This window comes from Protopterus annectens, chromosome 13.part0 (assembly GCF_019279795.1).
Source record: "Protopterus annectens isolate FY-2018-M chromosome 13.part0, PAN1.0, whole genome shotgun sequence".
Classification (NCBI taxonomy): domain Eukaryota; kingdom Metazoa; phylum Chordata; order Ceratodontiformes; family Protopteridae; genus Protopterus; species Protopterus annectens.
In genome coordinates, this window is record NC_056747.1 from 1,197,150,673 (window position 1) to 1,197,177,124 (window position 26,452).

Here is a 26,452-nt window from a genome sequence, read left to right on the forward strand (position 1 = left end):
CCATCTTTGCCCCTCTAAAAATTGCTTAAAAAAAAGAATGAAAAAAATGGGGGTGTCAGTCATCATGAGCAGAAATTGATGCAGCATGAAGAAGGACAAACCTTTGTCCAATAACTCAGTAAGGTATTGAAAGACAAACAACAAATTAGGTTTAGAAACATCAAAGTCCCTGCTGTACCAAATTAAAAATCTCCTCAGGGTTTAAAACAGAATATGCCAGGGCTGTCAGATGCAGTGAGTTTGACGTTGAGTGAAAAATGACTGTTCTCCTGAGACAGCAGGTGTGAATCGAGAGCAAAGCCATGCCAGCTCCTCCCGTGCAGACTTCTGTAATGGGGTACCAGTAGCTGTGCCAATTGAATGAGAGAGCATCCACTTTCCAAGCTGTGGGATGAAACCTTTTGTGCAAAAACTTGGCAACTGTAGTGGGGAAGGGGAGATCTATGTCTGGAGTGTCTGAGTCCCCCATAACAATTTCAAATTTCTGAGGATCCAATTTCGGGATCCATGATTTGTCTGCTCAACACATCTGCTAAAGGAGTTCTGCTCCTCTGGCAGAAACCTTGCTGAAGATTTTAGCTCAAACTGAGAGCAGTCTCCCACAAAATCATTGCCTGTCTAGGGTAAGAATGTGTCCCCCTGTCCCCCTTTGTTGTATGTGTACCACATGACAGTGTTGTCTGTTTTGAATTGCCCTAAATTCCTTTTGAATGCAAGGTATTATCTGAATGACAGGTGTCCATATCTTGGCAGTGTGTGTCCCATACATTTGAGATACCATTGTAGCTTCCTCATATGCAGTTTGGCATTGGGAAAGTACCAGAATACAAGATGCATGAACCCCCAAGGTTGAAGGACTGTCCTTGCAGAAATAAGAAAGATTCTTTTGTTGTCCGGGTCAAAAGGCCATCTGGGATGCTGTATTCAGTCTCACACACAGAAAGAAATGTGTCTGAGAGAGGTACTAGACTGGACTTTATTTATTCTCTACAGAATACAGGCATCTTAACACTGCCATCACATACTGTAAATAGATAAGCCAAAGGGCAAAGCAGAATGCAGAGAACTGATAATGAAAAGTCAAAACCCAGATACTCTGCAACTGGGCTCTGGGCCTGATAATAATAAGAAGCCTCTAAGCCTCCTTGAGATCCAGTCCAGTGTCTTTTGCCCAGCCCAGGTAAAGTAAAAGTTGTAACGCCATTTTGAACTTGATAGATAAATCCAAAATTGGTCTCCACGTTTCCCTTTTCTTTGAACCGGTTGTATAGCTCCTATCTGAAAGTAGTAAGAAATCTGTTTGTGAGCTCTAGTCTTTGCTTTGGGAAGGTGTCTGGTCTGGCATGCCTTTGAAAGGTATGGAAAAAAAAAAATAACCTTTGTGTATGATATCCAATATCCCATTTGTGTCCTGGGTAAAAAAAATCAATTTTTTCTGAAGAGTGCCAACGTCTCAACCCCCCTGCCAGGCAGTCTGGAGGAACTCTGAGCTCTGCCCCTACTACCTAGAGATCTACCCCCCCTAGAAGAAATCAAGAGAAGGATACCCCACCCCCCCTAGCAGGCCATTCTACCTATCCGGTTAAACAGGGCGAGGAGGCAGAGAATCACTTCTGCCATTTTAAGCATGTGCTTCTAGGCACAGAGGGAAGGGAGGGGAGTACAGAAACCTGAAGCCCCTTCAACCAGCCTAGCACAATCTAACCTTCGCTTAATAGTGCGTATATTAAACCCTAGCAAGCAAGCACGACACCCCGCGCTGCTCAGGCCCCAAACAAGGAATGCCAAAGAAATGATAATCCCTATGCGTATCTGTTTACATCCGTAATACACTGAGGCAAGAAAAAAAAAAATATTCCCACGGGGTACTAGCCAAACTTGGATTCGGTCCTGAACTCTCAACTCGAAAATTTCAGACAGAACGGCAGCGGCAACGCTGCTCTGCAATCGGACCGCGACCAAAAAGAAAAAGAAATGACGCCGTCACGCGCTGGCCCTGAATTCGGGCCGACGAGGGACAGCCGACTACCATATGTCTGTAACTTCACAATTACTTTACTTTGGAAGAAAGGGAATTTTCAAGATACTGTGATATTAGAATTAGCAGATAAATTGCACTTTAGTGTCTGTGCATATGAGCGGAGAACAATTATGGTTTAAACTTTAGTCCTGCTGTTATACAAGTTATGTAAGAAAATACTACTGAAATGAAAACATGTAATGCCTGGAACATACTGCCACTGGAAATGGTGTAGATGAAAACCAATAAAGCAGTGGAAATACCTTTAAAAATAAGGAGAAAAATGACTGTTGGACAGCAGTTGACTTCTACAGACAGACTGGGGACTTGTGTAGTTAACATCTGTTGCTAAATGTAAAGTAACTTTTCTGGCATTATGAAGCCAGAAATATTTGTTCTTCTGATGATGTACCTGTTTTCTGGATCACGTTGTAGACACAGCTCTACAAAGTTATGGAAATGGGGTGAAAATGTTCGGTTATATGGATGATGGCTCATCTCTCCATCAGTTGTTCGCATACAACTGGCTGCCGTGCTTTCACCAATTCCAGAGTCTGCTCCAGATCGTGATGTTTTCATTGTTAATTCTTCTGGTGGGATTGTACTTGTGTCAAGCAGACATGGAACAGTACCATTCAACTTCTCCAGAAGCATCTAGAAAACAAAATCAAAACACAGTACCAACTTAACTTAAACTTAAAGTTTTGTGAATGAAAGCAACACAGCTTAAAATGAACAGCACAAGTACAGCAAAACAATGCCTGGGATATACAAAAAAAAAACTAATTTTAAAAATGAAACAGGACTCCAGTGTACATTAGGAAAGGGGACACTTTGTTCAATTTTATATGATGATTTGCTGTTCTGCTAACCATTTGTCTTTAGAAAAAAAATGTTAATTAAAACAGCCAATTTCATCTGACAGACTTTTTAATTTACTTATGTATTTTTCTTCATCTAAATAAAAACAACTACCCTAAAAGTAATCCAAACCTCATGGCTTCTCTATTGCTATCAAAATTCAGGGATGAAAATGTTTTTAACCCCTACAGTGTGAGGGGAAATAATTCAGTTTCCAGCTTACCATATTTAAAAGTAACACAGTGACAATTATACACATCCAAACATTTGGGGTTCTAATCTAATACTAATAAATTATTTCCATTTAAAATGTTGGCATATGATGACTTATGATGACCACTGCTGAAATATATGTAATCTCTGAGGTGGCATGCTATTAAAAATGCCCACCTACTCATCCTAGTAACACTACTGTGTTGATGGATACTTGGTAGGAAACATGCAAGGCACTTTTCATAGACAGACGGGACCTTCTCTACTGACCTGCCTAGTACTCCACTTTAAACAAAACTGACTCATGCAGTTGCAGGCAACTCATGTGCAAAACAACAATAGAGTTAGTCACTTTATTACTAATATAGAACATCAATTTTTATAACACACTACATATAAAAAGCTTTAAATTAATTATTCTGTACATGTAGTCTTATGTAGATCGTGCTCACTCGCACTTTTAGTAGATGGCTGTATGCATTTTGCTCAGGTATGGTCAAGTTTGGCACACACAGCATTTGTAATGCTTTACAGGTTATGAAGTACCTATGGTAGCAGCTATAGTACAAACTAACATTCCACCCATAATTTCAGCTAAGGGAAGGATACAACCATGGAAACCTGTGACATCAAGGTGGGAAGAAGATGGAATCAAAAAAAAAATTAAACCAACTAAACTTAAATGTTTGATGCTGATACAAAACCAAAAGTAAACGTAGTAAGCAGAAAACAGAAAATGTACCTGGGTAGCAGGCATATCCTTAAATGGAACGTGGCCATTAGCTAATTCACAGGCAGTTATTCCCACACTATAGATATCCGATTTGGCATCATAACCTTTCAGGTTCTGTAGAAAAAAAGGGAAAAAAAGTTGTTTTAGCTAGATTTTGCTTCCTACAAATACAAGTAATTAATTCAACTACAAGATTTTTATTGCAAAGTTAAAGGAACACCTCAGAAATATCTGAGTGCCACTGCTTCCAGAATAATGGATACAACAATTATGTTTATTTTTATTTAAGCATCTGTGCGTCTGCAATATCTATACACAAGTCTTACCTAGACTGGATTACCCCCCAATATTAACAAGTAACTAATCTCAATTTATCTACAGTCTCTCACTATTTAACATAATCTTACTCTGTTATCGGTCTTGTTTGCAATATATATTTTCAAATTATATTAACCAATTACAGACACACATTGTTTCACAGCCATGGTGTGTGTTCATTTGCAGGTAGTATGAAAATTTAAGAGAAAATTCTGCATACTGTATTTCACATTTAACTTTAAACTTAGTCCATACAATGCATCTTAACCTGGATGTTTGAGGGAAATGCATTTTTCTCTCTGCTATAATTTGTCCTCTATTTTGAATTGCTGAAAAACATTTTAATGCACTACCTTCCTGGTAACATTTATCTCTGGCCAGGGTGCATCTGAAAGAATATCCATGGATAACCCTACTACTCCTTTAACAAAGAACTAAATTATAAATAAAAAGGGATAACTTAGCAGCTATATGACTGCAGTCTTCCTTCAGTAACAGAGACTAATAGACTTCTGAAGAAAGAGGTCAGAGACCCTGCAAACAATACTGCATAAAGAAGGAAAAACTACACACAGTTTTGCTGGGCCATTTCTCCAAAGGAGGACACTGCGCATTGGAATAAAATAAGAAAAATAAGAAAAAAATGACCTTTTTGTCCTCCAAAGGCTCAAAACAATGGGTATCTATCAGAAAAGGGCAGACAAGTATAGTAGAAAAAGAGACAGCAGATGAATACAGATGCATGCACATGTATATATGAACAGACAGGATAGGACAACTGTGAACTCATCCCTTAAGAGACTTCTATTGCTGGAAGCTAAGCATCCAATTTACAAGAATTAGGTAAGCACTTTTGTCTCAAAGGAACAGGACCTTATCAGAGACCACATCTCAACTTAAAACTCGACTAATAAAAAGTTTTGAAAGCCTAAAAAGAAAACATGTTACAAAAGTAGTACCAGTTATTGTGGAAAGAAGCAGTCACTCAAATATAAAACAGGACCAGTGGGGCAAATTATATCCACAAAAACTCTGAGTGTAATAAACAGAACAGAAGCCTGCTGGCTTGAGCCCACTGGAATAAAGGAGGGGTACACCACTGATAAACTCCAGGGCTGCAGGTTATGGCAAAACTCTAAACCAAGATGATTCAGTGTGACAGGTCACACCACCTAGGCTGGCCATTTGCCCCTTCAATTAAGCCTCAAGTCGAGAAGGGAGCCCATTATTAACAATACCTCATATTCATACCAAATACCATTAAATTAAAATTAGCACCCAGCTCTTTTACTTGTGCCATTTCCCCATAACAAAATGTAATTTATTATCATGAATAAATTTGAAAATAATGTTAGACAATAAAATTATCAAAAACAAAATCATAATTCATTAAATCCACAATTTCAAGCCACCACTTTTTGCCACAGCCAAAATCTTATCCTTTTTATGTCTACTTCTATCCACTTTTTTACTAAAACATTGTTATTTTTACATCCCAAATATTATATATTACTACGATAAACATATATACCATCTTATCTTGGCATTTCTGACAAAATCCTAGTGACCATTTGTAATTTTTTTTTTCATGTCCACATTTGTAATGCTTTTAATCACCTCTATTCTTGTCAAAACATCTTATAACTTTTAACTTTTTTCACACTAGGGCATTCTAAAAAGGTCTTCCATGTCATCAGACATTTTATATACACCCTTTCATTTTTATCTTTATACACCATGAATTCTTCTACCAGTAATCTTTTTTAAGCATCAGTCTCCAAATTAAAACTTGTCCTTCTTGATGTACTCTAAACTTTTCCATTCTGTTCTGAATGGATTCCCAAATTTTATTACTCAAATCTACCCACGGATCTATGTAAGAAAATCCATTATTCTTTCATAAAACTTCAGTCTTTATTTTATTTTTATTTAACACTTGGTTACCAGAGTGGTACTTTACCAATGTCTTCCATACTTATTTTCCAGTCTAATATTTTATTTTGTATTCTGCTGTTTCACCCTCCTTTTGTCCATACACCCTTTTATGTCTATATGTGTCATACTTCTTCATATTTCATATTAAATATCTGTATTGCTGCTCTTTCATTACCAAACTTTATTCTTTGTGAAGTCCAAAACAAATTAATGACACAAGATATACTCAATAGGATTGATTAAATTTAACCCCTCTTTTTCTGTTTTATTACATACAATTCCTCTTTTAATAATGGCTTTAACCTAGAATACCACACTACTGAAAATATTACCTTCACCAATCTTTTCTCTAAATCTGTTGGAAAAGCAAATAAACTACTTGTCAACCCCCTCCCAAAAAAAAACAATGTTTTGATCTTTGCAACACCATGCAAATTAGCCAAACTGCAACCTATTATACTGACAGACTCAACTATCACCCCTCAAGTTTCTAAAGAAAAATATCTTGGTCTTACTCTTCACCCCTGCTTAACTTTCTCACTTCCTACTGACAAAATAACAACCAAGGTACTGTCTCATCTGAAACAGTTACAGAATCACTCACCTGCTCACCCCTACAGCTCGCACTGCCTTAGTCATAAATGTTCTCTTCCCCGAGCTTGAATACTGTTTACCCTTAATATGCTTTCACTTTACCTGTCATACTCATCTACTGAAACTTGAAAATAAGATCTGTAGATCTGCATTCTTAGCTGAGCCTAAAAATCATCTTTGTGAAGTGCTAAAAGAGACAAACTGGCTCCCCCAACTCTCAGAGTCTCCTTTCGAGTCAGTACTCTTCTTTTTAAATCCTTATACTTGGCTACTGCCCTCTATGAAGAGAAAATTATAAATTAGAGAAAAAAGCTACACCATAACAAATACTAATGATAAAGGTCTAGTATGCCCACCTTTAAAAGTGCCAAAGGGGAGAGGGCCTTCTCCACATTAGGCCCTGCTACCTGGAATAACATTCAAAATGATGAAAAAAATCAACAAACATTGACTGTGTATACAGCATCTCTAAAAGACTACCTTCAGAAGGAAGCTATTTGTACTTCTTTTTGGGATATAGGTTAACATTCAAATTATCTGCCATTGATACACAGCTGTACATGTATGTTACGTTATATACCCTGCAAGCCCCAAATGTAAAGCAATATCTGTACATACTGCTGCAAATATGGAAATAAAGATGTATTATTTATATGTTTTCAAGTGTTAATGTCTGTTCTGTGGGTGTTATGCAGCTGTTCAAATGTTCACTTCTTTGAACACACAGAAGACCAGCAAAAGTAATCAAACATGAAAATATTGAAAATTGCCAGTTATCCCATGAGAAATTTCAGTACAGTGGGGATTGGGAATTTGCCCTTTCCCCACTGTAGTGCAATCTCAGAGTTGGTATTTAGAATTAGCAGAGGGTTTGGAGAGGATAGTGAGGCACAGGGGAGAGGCTTGCTCCACTGCAAAAAACATTTTACAATTTTTTTTTAATTTTGTTTTAATGCATTTGACTACTTGAATTTCAAATGCATTTATTCACTTCATGTTTTTTGTTCTGTGGAGTCTGTATAGACTCCTGCTCTGTACACGTTCAAGGTAACTGCTTACAATACTATTACAACATTAACTCTCCAAACTTTAATTGTATGTACTTTCTACTGGCATCATCTGCTCTCTGAGCCCAGGTCATGGCTAAAAATGGTCAGTGAAGCTCACTTATCCAGTGAACTAAATAAATGAAAGCACCCCCCCCCCCACCCATCCTTGATCATGTCTGCTAACCCTATCCTTGCCCCTATCCCAGCCCCAACCATAACTGGTGTGGTGTTACTGTCAAGGTTTTTTTTATGTTTGTTTTTTTTTTTTTTAGTTCATCGATTGCAAAAGAAGTCTTTGTTTTCCTTTTATGAGTGGTTGAGTTACAGCTATTTTTTTTTTTTTCACAGAAGTGAATTTTGTCTTGCAGATGTAGACTGAGTATCAATACTTCTGCAAGTCAGTATTTGCTAATACACTCATACAGACATACACACACCCATGAGTATATTTACAGATGTAAACAGACTAAAAGACAGACAGATACAAAAAGGAAACAGAAAATCTAATTTTGACAATCAAGTTTCTTGAAAGCCATTACCACATAAGCTTTCAGCTAAACCTACAAACCTGTGTATGAGTGATATGGGAGCTGAAGATGTTGCATGGGTGCCAATCTTGACTGTAAAGTTCATACATAACATTTAGTTATTGGAAGTTCTTAGACTGGTTCAAATTTAGACATTCATAAATTAAAATGTCAGTCTATAGTTTTGCCTCAAGTTACAGAGATACTGGTTTCTGCGTGTACCTGTGATGAAATGACATTCTGTTTTGTGTTTGGATTCTTAATTGTTGACGTGGTAGTGTATAGTCTACCACAAACATAAGTATACAATTTGACAGTGTTTATTTAGCTGTCCAGCATTAAGTATCCACTCTATAGCATACTGACAAACAGGATAAAAGTGTAATTTTAACATTCTTGTCTCTATGCAATGAAATAAAAAAATGCAGGTTATAGCAACATTCCTAGGTATTTAAAGACATGCAAATTTTGCAGGCTTACCATCAGGTTCTTTTATAAACAGCAATGATATTTGTGATGTTCATCAGGATTGCTCACATGCAGCACAGACACTGTAGATGCATTACCAACATCCATCAACTATTTGCTGTATTTGCCATGTGAAAAAGGAGAAACCACATAACACAGATCCTACAAAGTAGTGACACCTTTCTTAAAGAAATATTAACATGCATGACATCCTCCTTAAAAGACTGTGGCAATTAAACGCATGCATATTTCACTTTCAATTGTTAGCATGTTAAGGGTTAATGTGAATCACAAGGCCCAGCGATATCAAACAGTATTGTTATGCATCTTTTCAGTCTTCAGAGACAAAATGGACTGTACTATCGCTGTATGAACCCTCTATATTACCTGTCTGGTTGCCTGAAATCTTTTCCACATCTGGAAGTTACAGTAGGAATGTTAAGTTCCAGGACAGAGATCTCCAAACTCTTTTGTGATATTTATTTTTTTTTCACCTCAGTGAGATATTTCTATGTCAGTGACCCCCTCCACCCAGACAGTGATTTCACTGGATGCCCAGTTCTTGTCTTAAACATATTTGTCTTCAACAGATAACATCTGCTCATTCTACACACATCATCTTCTATTGAGACAACAAAAGATCTGAACTCTTCTGCTTTACAAATTATCTCTGTTACTGGCTGTTGACTTTCTCATGACTACTGAATCCAGACCTTGTGTTACCTACCTATAACATGCTGATTTAGTTCTAGCATTTCTTTCACTACCTTGTTATTATAGGCCAACAAACTAGCTGAGGGCTTTGTACCCTTCTCCTCAAAAAACTGAGTTGGTGAAAAAAAACAGATCCACTGTTTAGAGAGATGAAGTCTTGACAACAACTCGGACAACCTGGGTTCAATCAGTATAGATACTGGACAAAGGGCCCAGCCAGACAGAAGAATAAGAAAGAGCCTGATTACCTCCCCATGGAGAAGGGCTGCATACTCCACCTAGGGTCCCCGGTAGACTTCAGGGATTACCTGATAAGCATGTCTTGGGAAGGGGGTCATACATGTAAGCAGGAGACAAACCCTTGTGTATACCCACTATACGCTAAGCCTTTGGAGCACAGCAGTCATAGCCAGAAGGAAATTGTGGGTTTGATAAGGAACTCCCACAATCACCAGTGGATACCTCTTCCATCCCTGACCCTCAAACATTCAGGAACAATCAATTCCACAGTGATGTTACCTCTGGTGTTGAAGAACAGGCAGACTGGGTGAATGCGAGGGAGGTTCAATAGTAATGGGGGGTGGGCAAAAAAAAAAGGGCTTGTGAAGGACTGTCACTGCTGTACTAATCTCCCAATAACTGAAAAGTGCAGGATGACCATCCCCATAGCTACTGTTAATGCTCTCTTCCATCAGACACCTTACTGTCAGAATGGTTCATGTTACCTGTCCATCTGACTGCAGGTAATGTGGATCTAGCTGTTTTAAATGCTCATTCCCTTTTAAAATGTTTGAGTTCTTGACTTTTATACTGTGGATAATGGCCTGATACAATAACATCAGGTATTCCTTATCTTGAAAATAAATCTTCCTTGCACTTATCAAATTGGCACTTATGTCAGGTCAACAGTCATTCCAAAGTACTTAAAATATACTCATATTCTGTGAAATTAAATAAGTCTATGCCGACTTTAGGTCCATGGTCTTCAGACAGTTCTTAATTTCCAGGCAGATGATATGCTCTACCAGTCAATGTGTCTGATCTCAGACCACTTTCCTGGTATGAGCTGCCTAAATTACAGCTTCGTACCATAACATTTCTAACCAATGCACAACATCCCCAGTTCTTTCCTTACTTCACTATGCCAGGTTGCAACTCATGTACTCCCTTTACTCATGTCAGCTTTACACATTAAACATGAATTAAAAGTAAGACCACTTATTTTCTAACTGATGATTTTCACTAGTGTCAACTTATCACTCGCTCATTCAATCATTTCTATTTATTCACTGGGATGGTCTGACTGAGGTGAACAGCTCCTTTTCAGCACAGTGCTGGGGGATAAATGCTTCTGGTACAGAAGTATATTTACAATTAGAATGGAAACAATCAAACAAATCAAACATTATATAATGAAATCAATAAACACAATATTTGTCAGAAATTATAGTCACATTATATGTTTTGCTGATTAATGTTAGATAATATCTACAATATTACATATATAACTAAGAGAGGAGAGGTAGCAGAGATAGAGTAGTGGCTGGGAAGGGGGATTATAGTGTTTGAATAATAGCTATTGTGTGGAGAGAGAGACAAAAAAGAAGCTATGTAAGGAGGAGGATAGAAGGAAGGAAAATATTACGACAATGTATTTTATGTAAATGAAAGGGGATAATGACTTCTTCCAGTATCTGTATTTCTAAGTCAGCATTGCTACATCTCAAATTATTTTAATTTTTTGTAAAGTCATTTGCAACTGTGGTATTACTCAAAGAAAGTACAGTTGTGTAAAATCTTATAAAAGTATATATCCTTCCCTTCACTGTTGCAGTATTCTTCACCTAAGGGGTCTCCTGCCAAGGACAGCCCAAAGTCCAGCCAGTATACCAAAGCCTTCAGCTCTTATAGGCAATGTATGTCACAAGTATACTCACCACACAAGATGTAGGGCAAAAAAGTGATGTATGGATGTAAAAACTCAGAAATGAAAAAGCCCCAGGAGGAACACTCATGGACAAGAAGAAACACGTGCATCCAGAAGGGAAAAGAAAGAAGGAATCTTTAGACAGGAGAGAAACAGAACCCTGAGCAAGAACCAGGACAGAGGGGTTAAGGAGGGAGGCAGCAAATACTGCAACACCGAAGAGAAAGACATCTAGTATTATGGTAAGATTTTACATAACTGTACTATGTCCTTCCATATCACTGCTGCAGTATTCTTCACCTAAGGGAGAGTACAAGAGCTCAAGAAAAACCTGGGAGGAAGAAGGGACAGAGCAATCCTCCACAAATTCAGGCAGAATAGCCCTGGCAAAACCTGCTCTGGCCCTAGAAATAACATCCAACTTGTAATGTTTAGTGAAAATATGAACAGAGGACCAAGTAATGGTCTCAAGGATAGATTCTCGCTCGAAAAATGATACCAGAGGAGGCAACTGCCCTAGCAGAATGTGCCTTTACAAATGAGGAAAGACATTTGCCATGAAAAGAACACAAAGAAATGGCTTTACAAATCCAGGAGGAGATGCTTTGCTTAGAAACAGACAAACCGAAACTTCCGGTAAGAAAAGAAACAAAAAGCTGCTCAGATTTGCGAATAACTTTAGTTTTGCTCAAATAATATCTGAGCTGTCTATGCAAATCCCAGGTGTGAAGAACCTTCTCACTGGCAGAATGTGGAGAAGGAAAAAAAAAAGGAAGGAAGGTGAATAGACTTATTAAGGGACAGCTCACTGACTGCCTTTGACATGAATGAAATATTAGTATGAAGAGACACCCTGTTTCTGTGAAAAACTAAAAAAGGAGGAATAGCCATGGCAGCCTAAAGTTTAGGCACTCTCCTGGCAGAATTAAGAGACAAAAGAAGAACAGTCTTCCAAGTACAGTGTTGTAAGGAAGCTGGTAAAACAGGCTCAAAAGGAGCCTGAGTCAATTTTTCAAGTACAAAATTGGGGTCCCAAGAAGGTGGAATAGGCATCCTGAACGCCTTTAAGGAATTATTTGACCTCAACCCTAGAGGTCAGAGGAGGAATTAATGGCAGACAAGCAGAAATTACTGAAAGGTGAGTTTTAACTGAAGAATATGCCAACCCAGCATGGAGCAGATCATACAAAAAAAAGAACCACAGTAACCTCTACTGACAGGGATCCTGATGGTGAGAGAGGCACCAGAATCTCATCCATTTTGACAGATAGGATTTTCTGGTAGTGGGTTTCCTGGCTTTCTGCAGAACCTGAAGCACATCCTCAGAAAACAGGTGCCTAAAAGGTATCAGAACCCTATTACCAAAGTGTGATTTGAAGAGTACACAGGTGGGAGATGGATAAGAGTCCCCTTGTCTTGTGTAAAAAGATCCACCCGGTGAGATAGCTTGTGGTGACTGCTCTTGGCCAAATGAGAACGAAGGGGGCGCCAATGCTGTCTAGGTGAAAAGGGAATCGACAGCAAGATTTTGGGAGAGTCTTGTGTGATCTTGTGCAGAACTTGTGGCAGGGGAAAAGCATACAGAGAAATTCCCTTCCAAGGAAAAGACAGGGTGTCCACTTTCCAAGTCAGATGACTTGAGACTCTGGGGAAAAAAACAGAGGAAGTTGTCTGTTCAGAGGGGAAGCGAAAAGATCTACCCAAGGAATGCACCACTGATGGACAATGTCCAGCAACACATCTCTATGAAGCATCCATTCATGAGCTTGTGTTCTGGATCTGCTCAGAGTCTGCCAAAAGATTGTGCTCTGAAGAAGTGTAAACCACCTGAAGAATCACTTTATATTGGATAGCTACATCCCAGACTTGAAAAGCTAGTCTGCAATGAACATATGACCTTATGCCCCACTGCTTGTTGACATACCACATCACTGTGGTACTGTCTATGAAAACTCTGACGGTCCGGGATGAAAGAGGGAATGAAAACTTGCAGAGCCAGAAGCAGAGCTATCACCTCTTTTATGCTGACATGGTCTGACCTCTGATGAGGAGGTCAGAGACACTGGACCTTTAGGGGGCCACAAGAGGCAACCGATTCCCTGTCTGAGGCATCCATGGAAAAGCTGCTGAGTGAGAACTGGAGTTGAAAAGGGTGAATTGAGAGAGACAGAATTGATGAATCCACCACTGAAGTTCAAGCTTGAAACAAGGGAGAAAAGGAACCAGGAATTCCAGGGGGTCACAATGTTGAAGCCACTCTGATGTAAGGTACCACTGAACTTTGCTCATATGGAGCTTGGTGAGAAGGAGCATGGGCATGGTATAAGCCATAAATCCCAGGACCCTGAGAAATTCCCTGGTTATCGATGACAGAGGAAAAAGGGATTGGAAAAAGGCCATCAGAGACAGAGCCTTGGGGGCAGAAAGAGATGCCAGTTTGGCAATAGACTGAAGCTTGCATCTGAGGAAAACATGATCCTGGGAAGGCATCATAACTGATTTCTGTAGGTTTATGGTGCACCCCAAACTGTGCAATGGACAAGTGGTAAACTGGAGATCCTGTAGCAGACTGCTGAGCAAGGGAGCTTGAATAAGCAGATCATCTAGAATGGGAAAAATCTGTACTCTCTGAAACTTGCAAAAAGCAATGACAGGAGCTATACATTTGATGAAAACCACTGGGGCAGTAGAGAGCCCAAAGGGATATGCAGAGAACTGACAATGCAAGGAACAGACAGAGAAATGTAAACATTTCCTGAAAACAGGATGGATCAGGATGTGAAGATATGCATCCTTGAGGTCCAGAGACACCAAATAGGACAGAAGACATAGAAAAGGAAACAACGTCAGAAGAGATAACATCTGAAAAGAAGGAATAAAAGATATTCCCCACCTGGGTAGAAAGCATGGCCTGAATGGTGCCTTGATCCAAAAGAGATTGAAGAACCTCTGAGAAATGAGAAAGCTGTTCCCAAGGTGCCTGAAGAATGCCTGAAAAGGGAGGAAAGGACTTCCAAACCATGAAATATCCTGGAAGAGATAATGTACAGAACCCAAGAATCTGAGCCGATCTGAAGACAATTTGGAAAGGTCAGGGAGAGGAGGAGAGAAAAGGGAACCTAGGTGAGGGGGCGGAGAAAGTCAACCATCAAAATGAGCCAGTCTGGTCCAGAAAAGTAGGTTTCTGGGAGGAAGGAGTCTGAGTAGACTAAGCAGGAAGAACACACCTAGAACCCTTCTTACCCTTAGGAGGAGGGGCGATATTGCCTACAAAGGCAGAGTTGGAGTGATAGTTCTTCTGAAACTTAAGAATAGGAGAGAAAAAACATGTTTTAGGTCCTGAAAGGCTTTGCCCTTATCCTGGAAGGACCTGAATAAGTCAGCAGCAGCAGTAGTTTCAAAAAGACTTCAGTGATCCAAAGAAGCATCCACAAGTCTGGCCTTGAAGATATAGCCAAGAATAATGTCTCATTACTGAACCAAAGGCAGCAGGCCTGGAAGAGGCATCAGCTGCATCATAACTGCATTTGAGCAACTTGGGAAGTAGAACCCAAAAGGGAAATGGTAGAAGTCTTCCCCTCAGAGTCAGGAAGGTCAAAAACTACCCTAGAAACCTGAGTGAGGAGGGCCAAAACATAGCTGGTCATACTGTTCTGGTAGTTCCTGGCCCTAAAGGACAAAGTGGCAGCAGTACAAGTTTTCTTGCCTAAGCTTTCCATGGCCCTACTTTCCTTATCAGAAGGCATCAGCTTGGTAGAGGGCAATAAATTGGATGGTTTGTCAGAAGAGTCTGACACTACAGAAAGTCAGCAGAAGGGCCTTTATAAAGAATGTTGCAGTCCTCAGGCACCTCTTAGGACCTATCCAATTTCTTCAGGGCAGGAGACCAAGAGTTAGCGGTTACAGAAGATGCAGAAAAAAAGGGCAGCCAGAACAGGAGGAACAGCAGATCCTTCACAGCCAGACAACAGGTTTCAATTTTTTCTAGAGCCCAAAAGGAAGAGCAGATGAAAAAATGCAATATTCGTGAACATGTACTGTACCAAATCAAATGCACACACACAGCACTCGTGCACACTCTCACACTCGCACTCACAAAGCTGCTAAAAAAATAAAAACAGCAACAACCACAAACCATAACCTCATTCAATTAAAGGGGGATGGCGGGAAGGTACTGTCAGTAAGGCAGTGTGTTCTATGAACATTTACCATTACAAATAAGTAGAACTTCCACAAATTTAATATGTTCAACAAACACACTGACTTACTGGCATATGGGTAGATTCCAAAAGTTAACCAAACCCAGGAGGAGGAAGGATAAGGGTCCAGGAGTCTCTGCAGAATGGTCCAGCACTGGATCTAAAAAAGGCATTCAAGCTTGTAGTGCTTTGTGCAAGTACAGACCAAGGACCAGGTTGCTACCTCTAGACTACTTCAACAGTCCACCCCTGTGCAAGAGGGAAAGGCCCTAGTAGAATGTGCCTTTCTGTTGTACCCACCATAGAGAGAATAATAATCTAGGCAAGAAAAATCAATATTGGAGGACAATGGTTTGCTTAGATGCAGGTTGGCCTTTCAATGCCCCTGAAAAGGAAGTAAAGAGCCTTTCAGCTTTCCTAAAGGGCTTTGTCTTGTCAAGGTAAGATCTGAGCTGCTGAAGCACATCCAACATATGAAGAATCATCAATCTTTAATTCTAGAGTTCTCACAGAATACAGGGAGAAAAATATACTGGTTGAGATTGAATTCTTAAATCACTCACAACATTAGAGAAGGATTAGTGTATATCACAACACTGTACCTGTAGAAATCAGGACAGGTTGTCTCACCATGATAGTTGCAGCTCAGTAACTGCCTTGCTGATGTCACAGCAGTAAGCAGGTTAAGAACTTAAGATATGAGTGAGTTGCTGGTTCAAATTGCAGTAAGGTAATTTGATAGTAAGAGGTTCTCATATGCAATACTCCCATTATAAACTGAAGAAGAGGAAGGAGGAGAAGGAGGAAGGAGGATACACAGGCAGATACACAGAGATGGCCACTAAAATGCACCCAAATGGATGCATAAACTAAGCCAGCTAAGCCATCCTGAAGAAGTTCACATCAAAATTTCAGGACCAAAAGGGAATTAACTGTAATGGACCCCTTTTCCATTTAGGCACCTCCTAGAAAACTTCATCCATTATTGAAGTATAACATTTTCTAGTAGCAGGATTTCTGGCCTCCTTTAACATATGCTGCACATCCTCAAAAAGCAAGTGCCTAAACAGAGTCAAGACTGAATCATCCAGAGTGTCAATTGAAGTTTCTCTAAATCAGGGTGTACCAATCACCCCTGCGATTGTATAAGCAGATTCATACAGTGAGGAAGTCTGTGGTAATTGCTCTTGGCCAATGCCATTAAAGGGGAGAATCAAGACTGCCTAGGCCAAAAGGGAGTTACCACAATGAACTCTGGCATTTCTTACTGAATCTTGAGAAATACCTTGACAATCAGTGGAAAGGTTGAAATGCATACAGTAACATTCCTATCATGGGAAAAGAGAATGCATCTGTCCTTCAAGCATGGCTGCAAGGATATCTGGCACAGAACGTCAAAGCTGTCCATTTTGAAAGGAGGTAAATAGATCTACTTTGGGGCATTCCTTACATTTGGACTAGATCCTGGAACACCACTGCCTTGAGTTTTCACTCATATAAGTTTGCCAAGGATCTGCAAAGTGTCTGCCAAAATGAACTCCTCTGACAGGTAGAAAGATGCCTGAAAACTCCAAGAATATGAAGAAGACAGCTCCCCAGGTGATGCATGCCAGCCTGCTCAAAGGAAAAGACCTTGTACTTCTGAAATATCAAGGTAGCACATCTCTAAGTTGAAGTCTGAAACCACCACAGGAGGACTTGGGAGTCCTATGGTGTTGGAGGATTTTCAAGGTCAGAACTGCCTCCAATAACTGCAGATATATATATGCTTCCATGTGTCCTTGGGCAGTCAAGTTGCTAGCATTTGCCTCCCTATGGACACCGCTCCACAAACGAAGTGAGAGAAAAAAAGAAGTTAAGTACCTACCATAACGTTAAAATGTTAGTTGTCTTCTTCTCGCCTTCTTTCTTGCTGGTTTGGTTCGGAGATACTCGGCTCCGACTCGGCCATCTTCAAAAGCTCGAGAGCTGCATACTGGCTTGAGGCCACCCCATATCCCATGATGCCTGGCGCTAGATACCCAGATCTCGTTTGGTAAGTCTAACTGCAGACATAAGGAAATGATCCTATCCTGGAATATATAAAACCTCCAGAGAGGCTACTAGACAGAAAGGAATAGCCAGAGAAGACTCAGCCAGTGGAAAAAACCATAAGTAACTCTTCTCGGTCTACAAGGATAGGGGGATGGAGGGTGGGACGCAAGAAAGAAGGCGAGAAGAAGACAACTAACATGGAACATTATGGTAGGTACATAACTTCTTTATGTTAAGTTGTCTATCTCGCCTTCATTCTTGCTGGTTGGGACAGCGTCCCTAGCACCTAAAATCCTGGGTGGCTCATCGGAACAAACTCTTCAGAACAGTGGAACCAAAATCTGCTCTGTTTCTGGAAACCACATCCAACTTATAATGCAAAATGAAAGTATGTGGGTTGGCCCACGTAGCCGCAGCACAAATAGATTCCATGGGCAACCTAGCCTGAAAGGCCACCAAAGTGGCTAAAGCCCTGGTGGAGTGACCTTTTGGTTTAACAGGTAGGTGTTTCTTCCTCAGTTGATAGATAAGTGTAATGATAGAAGTCAACCACCTGGACAAGGTTACTTTTGAGACTGGACAAGGTTTCTTTTGAGACTGGAAGACCTTGTTTACCCTCAGCATAAGAAAAGAAAAGTTGGTCCGATTTCCTGATATCCTTAGTTCTATGTAAATAGAAACGCAGTTGCCTGTGAACATCTAACTGATGCAACTTATATTCCGCCCTGTTGGAGTGGTTGGGAAAAAACACAGGAAGGTCTATGGACCAATTCAAATTATTTTCTGAAGAGACCTTAGGAAGGAAGGAAGGATTAGTCCTGAGAGCAACCCTATCATTGTGGAACACTAGGTACAGAGGACGGGTACAAAGAGCCTGCAGTTCCTAAACTCTTCTGGCTGAAGTAATGGCTACTAGAAAGAGTTTTCCAAGATAAAAACTTGAGAGAACAAGAAGCTGCAAGTTTGAAGGGAGGCAATATTAGTGAAGCTAAAATCAAATTCAGATCCCACGGAGGTGGAGGATCTCTCAATGGAGGCCTGAGCAGAGTGGTCCGTTTGAGAAAGGCTTTACATAGCTTATGTGACATGATATCATTTCCCGACAGGCCAATGTGAAAATTTGAAATTGCAGCTAACTGAACTCTAATTGTAGCGGAAGTGGACCTAGAATGATAGAGTTCTGCCAGAAAAATCCACAATGTAGTGTATAGGGGCTGAAAAGAGGTCTATACTCTTAGTCTCTGCCCAGGAAGAAAAATGTTTCCACTTACTAGCGTAAGTTTTTCTAGTGGTAGACTTGTGCGATGATAAAATAATTTCCCACACAGATGGGGAGATATCTGGAAGCCTGGCTAAGGTTGGAAGTGGAGCAACCAAGCAGTGAGCTGGAGAGATTGCAGGGATTGGTGCAGCCTGCCCGATTGAAGGATCAGAAGGTCTGGAACTGGGTCCAGAGTCCAAGGCTGCTCGAGAAGATGATGCAGGAACGGGAACCATATTTGTCAAGGCCAGTAAGGAGCAATGAGGATCATTTTGCATCCCAAAATGGTAGCTTTCTGTATCAGTTTTGGAATAAGGGGAAACGGAGGGAATGCATAAAGAAGTCCCTGAGGCCAATCGTGGACTACAGCGTCTCTGGGAGAATGTCCGGGAAGTGGAAGGAGAGAGAAGAATTTGTTGCACTTACTGTTGAAGGGGGTGGCAAAAAGGTCGCAGCAAGGCTGGCCCCATTTGCGGAATATTTGGTCCGCAACTACTTGATTCAGAGACCACTCGTGAGGTATGAGAATTGCTCTGCTCAGCCTGTCTGCTATGACGTTGGACTTCCCAGGGATGTGCGTTGTGATCAGAAACCGTTGGGAAGAGATTGTCCACTGCCAGAGTCTGAGTGCTTCTTGACATAGGGGGTAGGACTTGGTTCCGCCCTGCTTGTTGATGTACCACACTATTGACATATTGTCCATTTGAATTGCAATGGTCCCAGTAGGAAGAGAGTCCTGAAGAGCTTGCAACGCTAGAAGCACAGCCCTCATCTCCAAGACGTTTATATGCAGGTGGTACTCGTGAGATTGCCAGGTGCCTTGGACTATCCTGCCCTGATAATGCCCCCCCCCACCCGATCAGGGAAACATCCGTGGTAACCGTAGCAACTGGGAGGGGAAGTACAAATGGTCTGCCTAGGGGTACTGATGTGGAGACCATCCACCATGCAAGGTGCTTTTTGCATGCTTCTGTGATCATGATCATATGAGACATGGGAAGCTGCTGGAAGGACCATTGGGTGAAAAGCAGCCACTGGAGGATCCTCATGTGAAAACGAGCTAGAGGAACAAGTATGATTGCTGCTGCCATGAGACCTAGAGTTTGGAGGACGAACCTGGCTTGAATTTTCTTGCATGTTAATAAGACCTGTACATGTTGACGAATCACTAATACCCTGTCTGGTGGAAGGCTCACTGACATGTCTTTTGTATTTAAATTTGCGCCTATAAAGGCGATAGACTGACAGGGTGACAATGCAGACTTGAAATTTATTGAGATACCTAGTCTGGAGCAAGTCTCGATAGTGTAGTCTCTGGCTCGGAGAAGGTGATGCCTGGTGGTAGCAGTAAGGAGCCAGTCGTCTAGATATGGAAACACCTGGAATCTTTGCCGTCTCAGGTGAGCGGTAACTACTACCATACATTTGGTGAACACCCTGGGGGCTGTGGTGAGACCAAAGGGCAGAGCTCTGAACTGGTAATGGCTGGCTCCCAGCCAGAAGCGAAGGAATCTTCTGGAGCGTCTGTCCATTTTGACGTGGTAGTACGCATCCTGAAGATCTATAGAGCACATCCAATTGTCCTGACCCAGAAAGGGCATAATGGACTGTAGTGTGACCATCCGAAACTTGGTTCTTTGTACAGACTTGTTCAGTCTGCTGAGATCCAGAATGGGTCTCCAGTCCCCTCTCTTTTTTGGTACCAAAAAGAACCTTAAGAAAATTCCGGATCCTTGCTGGTCTGCTGGGACTTTCTGGATGGCCCTTTTTCTTAGCAGTTCTGAAATTTCTTGTACTGCTTAATCCCTTAGATTGGGTGGAACATCTGGAAGGGACTTGTTTAACACTACGGGAGTACGAACAAAGGGTATTCTGTAGCCTCCGGATATAACTGACTGTACCCATTTGTCTTGTGTTATGTTTTGCCAGGCTCTTGGGTACAGCGATAATCTTCCCCCAACTGCCTCCGGAGGTGGGCAGTCGGGCAACCCTTCAGGGATGGTGGGAGGGCTTCTCAGAGAAGGATTCTCTGCTGCCCTGGTTTTGCGGACCCCCTCTGCCATGAGGGCGGCGTTTATTATTGTTCCCTCCTCTGCCCCTGGATGGGAACTCACCACGTGTGTCCGGCAAGGCTCCCTGAGATTTCCGGAACCACATCTTTCCACTCTTCTGACCCTTGGGATATGGTCTGGAAGGAGTGGAAAAACAGACTCCCACGGCAGAGAGAGTCTTGCCTTCCTGTTCACACCTGGTAAGAGTGTCCCTCACCTGTGATCCAAAAAGAGAGGAACCATCATGAAAGACGCTCTGAAAGGTTCCGCGAAGTTACATAGCCGCATCCAAGCATGTCTCCTAAGAGCAACACCTGTGCCTGCGGCTCTACTCGCACCATCGGCTGCATAAGAAATGAGCCTCATGGAGGAGTTCACCACTGAATTAAGAGTTGCCAGCTGGGAGGCTGCCTTGGCCCGGGCCCCCTCAGCTGATGGATCTTGAAGGGCATCTCCAAGGTCTTTAAGGAGATCCCTTTGAAGGTGGGTAAAGTGGCACAAATAATTCAGAGACCTCATAGAAAAGGTCGCTGAAGAGAACATCCGTTTCCCATATCTGTCCATCGTCCTGGACTCCTTGTTAGGGGGATGGAAAGATGAAGAAGTTTCAGCCACCTCCTTCTTTGTGGCCGCCGCTACCACCATGGCATCAACAGGGACACTTTGGTCAAAAACTGTTTATCCTGTGGTGCCGTTATGAATTTAGCGGGGTCTTCTGGGGGTGGGTTCCACTGTGTCTGTAGCTGACCACGCCTTCCGAGCCACCACAGACATCAGTGGGTTGAAAGGCAGAGACACCCAGGAGGTGGAAGGTCGGGATCCAGACGCATCCAGGAATACTGACTCATCCTCAGAGGGGCTTAGGGTAGTCCAGTTCCCCCTCTGCCTAAGCATCTCAAGGATGTCTGAGAAGGAGACATCTTGAGAGGGGGATCTCGGAGACCCTTCCAAATCCTCCAAGTCAGTATCTGATGTGACAGACTCAGGGGAGTCAACATGCTTCCTCTTGCATTTCCTCTTATGAGGTGGCTCCTCTGAATGATCAGGGGAGGCCTCGGAAGAGGAAGATACACCCAAGGGGGTGCCCTAGAGCGTTGGTTCCCCACGCTTGGGGTCTGGAGGAGGGACACAGGCAGACGCAGGCACCATAGTGGGAGGAGCCGGTGGGGATGATCGTGGGGCTGACTCAGGGGCCAGCACACTCCTCATGACTTCGAAGGCGTCCCTACTCGGATGACAAGAAGGCTCCGGTTCTGAAGAGACTGGAATCCCTCTCTACACCAAGGGGGACGGCTCCGAAGCCGATGTAGGAGCGGAGCTCACCTGCGCCGAAGCTCCGAGAGGGAGAACGGGGTCGGACAAGGGTCAGATGCCACTCGCCCCCTTGGAGCCGACGAGGGAGTCTCAGCGCCCAGACCTTTCCAAGGATGGTGCCAAAGAAGTGATCGGAGCCGATGACGGCACCGAAGCAGAAGGTATTGGTGCTGACGGGTCCATGACCCGACTCCGAGCTCAAGGAAGGAGTCGGAGGAGGAATAACTGCAGATATGGATGGAGCAGACACCTGATGAGGTGGGGCTGGACAACATTTTTGCTAGGGCCTGTGATTTTAACAGCCTACTGACCACTCTCTCCACATCATGATCGGATAGTCTTGAGGACCGAGAAGAGTGGGACCAATGACTGTGCTCCAACTGGAGCACAGGAGACCTCGGAGCCGAGCGTATCGACTCCAGGGAGGGAGACCTAGATCTCTTTTGACTCCCCGTCAGCTCCGAAGGGAGAGTCGGAACCGACTGGGAGACAGGTAAATCAGTTCCGGCCAGAACAGAGACTGAAGGAACAGCTTCACCCATCGACGGCTCCGAACTGGGAGCCGAAGATTTAGGTGGCTTAAAGGCCTTCACAGGCTGAGTCTTAGCTGGTGAATCCTGCTTAAGTAATCCACGTAGGATTAACTTATTTTTACGCTCCTGCAGGACTCTTGGGCTGAAGGCATGGCAAACCGAACAAGAGTCCTGCAGGTGCACGGTGCTGAGACAATAGACACAAGAAGTGTGACCATCTGTCAGAGACCTCTTCTGACAGCGTGAGTCACACTTCTTGAATCTGGACACCTTGGTATCCTTGGACATCCCTGAAAAGGAATTAGAAAAACCAAGGACAACACACTAAAGAAATTAGGATGCAACTACTAACACACACACACACACACACACACACACACACACACACACACACAAGAAAACTGACATAGTGTATATACACAAGTTAAACTAAAAACTAAGAGCTAAAAGTTTTTTTTTTTTTGTTATAGGATAGAAAAAGTGAAAAAGGTTAGCCTGTAATTTAAACGGCTACCTAAGACAGTGAGGGGGGACGGGAAAATTAACTAAAACGAGTTTTCTGAAGGGATATGGGAAGGTTAAGAAAGAATACTAGATACAAGTATGTATATATATATATATATATATATATATATATATATATATATATATATAAAGGTTAACTAGAATAAACAATCTACACTAACAACTATAAATTTTTATCAAAAAACTAGTAAATAATGAAAATATATGACCTGAGCCAGTAAGACAACCTCGCAGCAGAAGCGGCAAACGAGATCTGGGTATCTAGCGCCAGGCATCATAGGATATGGGGTGGCCTCGAGCCAGTATGCAGCTCTCGAGCTTTTGGAGATGGCCGAGTCGGAGCCAAGGATCGGCTCCGAACCCAACCAGCAAGAATGAAGGCGAGATAGACAACTTAACATCTATCAATACAGATTGCATTGGCCACACAGGGAAGACAAGAAGTCTTAGAAAAAATACTTAACTGTTTGGTCTACCACTAAAACACTCATCTGGACAAAAGCAGCACAGCCACTGGGGTTCCAGGGAAAGAAGGTGCTGGGTCTAACAGTTTCACACATACCAAAGAATTTTCCACATGAAAAGATGGGCCTGTGGTAACAAGAGAATCATGGACATATTCTGTCCAAGAATTATTATAGGTTCTCTGTAAAGGAGACTTTACTCCTGGAGAATCCAAAAAGCACCACTTGTAAGACACGATTTTGACTTCAGAAAGAAAAGCTATTATTAAGAAGGAGTCAATTAAGAAAAATTAGTCTTTACGAAGATACTAAACATGACTTCCAGAGGTTCAACTTGAACTCTAGCTAGGATAGGAAGGCCTAGACCTACTCTAGCTATTTCAAGCACCTGGAAGTCTAGTCTGCAGAAATTTGCAAGTCTTTTAAGTATGGGAAAAAAATGAATGGCTAGGAGTCTGACAGTTGGCCCCAACCAGAACAAGACAATTGGTAAACACTCGTGGTGCAGTGGGAAGTGGAAATCCCAAAGGGCAAACAAACCTGATAGTCCAGACCAGACATCATAAATCTTAGAAAAAGGAAGAGCCAACACCTGTCTCCACAACAGATTTGATTTAGGGAGAAAGAAAAAGTACAGTTTTGTACCTACCATAAATGTAGATGTTAGAGTGCTAATACAGCTGCAGTCATAACAGATGGGTTTTCCTGCCGTCAGGCGGGTCCTCGGTCGGCCGAATTCCAAAGTCTAGGTCCGGCATCGGTTGTCGTCGCTTCCTCCCTGACGTCAGTGCGACAGGGGTATAAAAGATCCAGCCGACGCCATTTTCTTCAGTTTTTCTTGCCCCAGATGTCAGGTGCCCCCAGAAGGAAGGCAATACCTAAATTTATGTAATAATGCAATGCAATATAATCAAAAAACAGTAGTTGCAAGCAAATACACCATAAAAGAATACCCCAATCAGGTTGTATGAGGAGGTGTTAGCCGTTAGGCCTGTCCCAAGAGGGGAAGGAGGGAGAGAAACCTGGACTGCAGCTGTATTAGCACTCGAACATCTACATTTATGGTAGGTACAAAACTGTACTATGTTCATCGTGCATACAGCTGCAGTCATAACAGATGGGTAGAATCCCAAAGCTAAAAAAGGGGTGGTAGGCACTAGGTGGAACTAGGAGGAGCCAGGATGCCCTGCAAGACTGGAGTGGCAAAGCCTGCTCTAGATTTGGAGTATAATGGTAGGTGATAGTGCTTGGAGAAGGTATGTACAGAACTCCAAGTGGCTGCTTCCAAAATATCTTTGGTAGGAACCCCCCTGAGGAAAGCTGCAGAGGTAGCTGAGGCCCTTGTGGAGTGAGATCTGATGCCGGCAGGTACAGTTTTACCATGAAAAGAGTAACAAAAGTGTATGCAGTGGGCTATCCACTTTGAGATTGTCTGTTTGGAAATAGGCTTCCCTTGAGCTCCTGCAGCATAGGACACAAAGAGTTGCTCTGATTTTCTGAAAGGCTTTGTTCTGTCCAAATAATAACGCAGCTGTCTGTGAATGTCCAAGGAATGTAGTAGTCTCTCCCCTTTGTTTTGAGGATTAGGGTAAAAGGTAGGTAAGTGGATAGCCTGATTCAAGGCTACCCTGGATACTACCTTTGGCATAAAGGACGGATTGGTTTGTAAGGAAACTCTGTCCTGATGGAAAATGATGAAAGGCTGCACAGCTATGAGGGCTTGTAGTTCCGAAACCCTGCGAGCTGAGGTGATTGCCAGGAGGAAGACTGTTTTCCAGGACAAATATTGCAGTTCTGTTGAAGCAGCTGGCTCAAAAGGAGGCAAGGTCAGTTTTTCTAGAATGAAATTGAGGTCCCAAGCAGGTACTGGTTGTTTCCTTGGGGGTTTATATTCTTAGCCCCTCTGAGGAACTGTCTTAAGAGGGGGAGAGAGAATAAAGGAGGATCAGTGTTGTATTCTGCAGAAATGGCTGAGGCATGGATTTTGATGAAGGAGAGTGAAAGTCCACTGCTTAGCATCTCAGCTAGGTACTGTAATATTTGAGGTAAATTCAGTATTCCTGTATTCTGACCCCTTTTCTCATTCCAGGCACAAAACCGTTTCCATTTTGCAGAGTAGGCTTTTCTAGTAGAAGGCCTTCTGGCCTCCAAAATGACATCCTGCACCTCCTTGGAGAGTAGGGCCTGTTGTGAATTTAAGGAATCTTCCATGCGGCTAGATTGAGTGTTTCCAGCTGACTGTGAAGAGTTTTGAAGTTGTGCTGAGTCAGTAGAAGAGGCATTAGAGGATCCATGGTGGGGAATGCGTCAAGCTTTTCAGGAGTGGGTACCAGTGTTGTCTTGGCCAGTCTGGAGCAATGAAAATCATCTTTGGTCTGTCTGCTCTGGTTTTTAATAGAACTTTGGGCAGCAGAGGGAATGGTGGAAAGGCATAAACTGTCATTGTTGTCCAACTGAAAGAGAGTGCGTCCACTTTCCAGGCCTGTGGATGAAAGGTCCTTGAGCAGAATTTTGCCAATTGGTGATTTCTGTGGGAGGCAAAGAGATCTGTGTCTGGCCTTCCCCATGCTTGAATTATCTTTGTGAAGACTTGAGGATGCAACTTCCATTCGTGTGGATCTGTCATATTGCTCCTTAGGTTGTCTGCCAGCGTGTTTTCCTTGCCTGGCAGGTACTGTGCTTGAAGTTCGATTTGTAATTCCAGAGCCATGT

The 26,452-nt window shown here is 42.2% G+C and overlaps 1 protein-coding gene across 5 annotated transcripts in view; it reads right to left on the bottom strand.

Annotated features, from left to right (window-relative positions):
• Nucleotides 1–26,452, bottom strand: part of STRADA (STE20 related adaptor alpha) — a 923,993-nt gene that overhangs the window by 50,226 nt on the left and 847,315 nt on the right. For all 5 annotated transcript variants that reach the window (XM_044055203.1, XM_044055206.1, XM_044055205.1 and 2 more), the window contains 2 exons: nt 3,837–3,941; nt 2,433–2,674 (listed from right to left, as the gene is read on the bottom strand). In XM_044055203.1, coding sequence (XP_043911138.1) covers nt 2,433–2,674; nt 3,837–3,941 — 347 coding nt within the window. The remainder of the gene's footprint in view (nt 1–2,432; nt 2,675–3,836; nt 3,942–26,452) is intronic.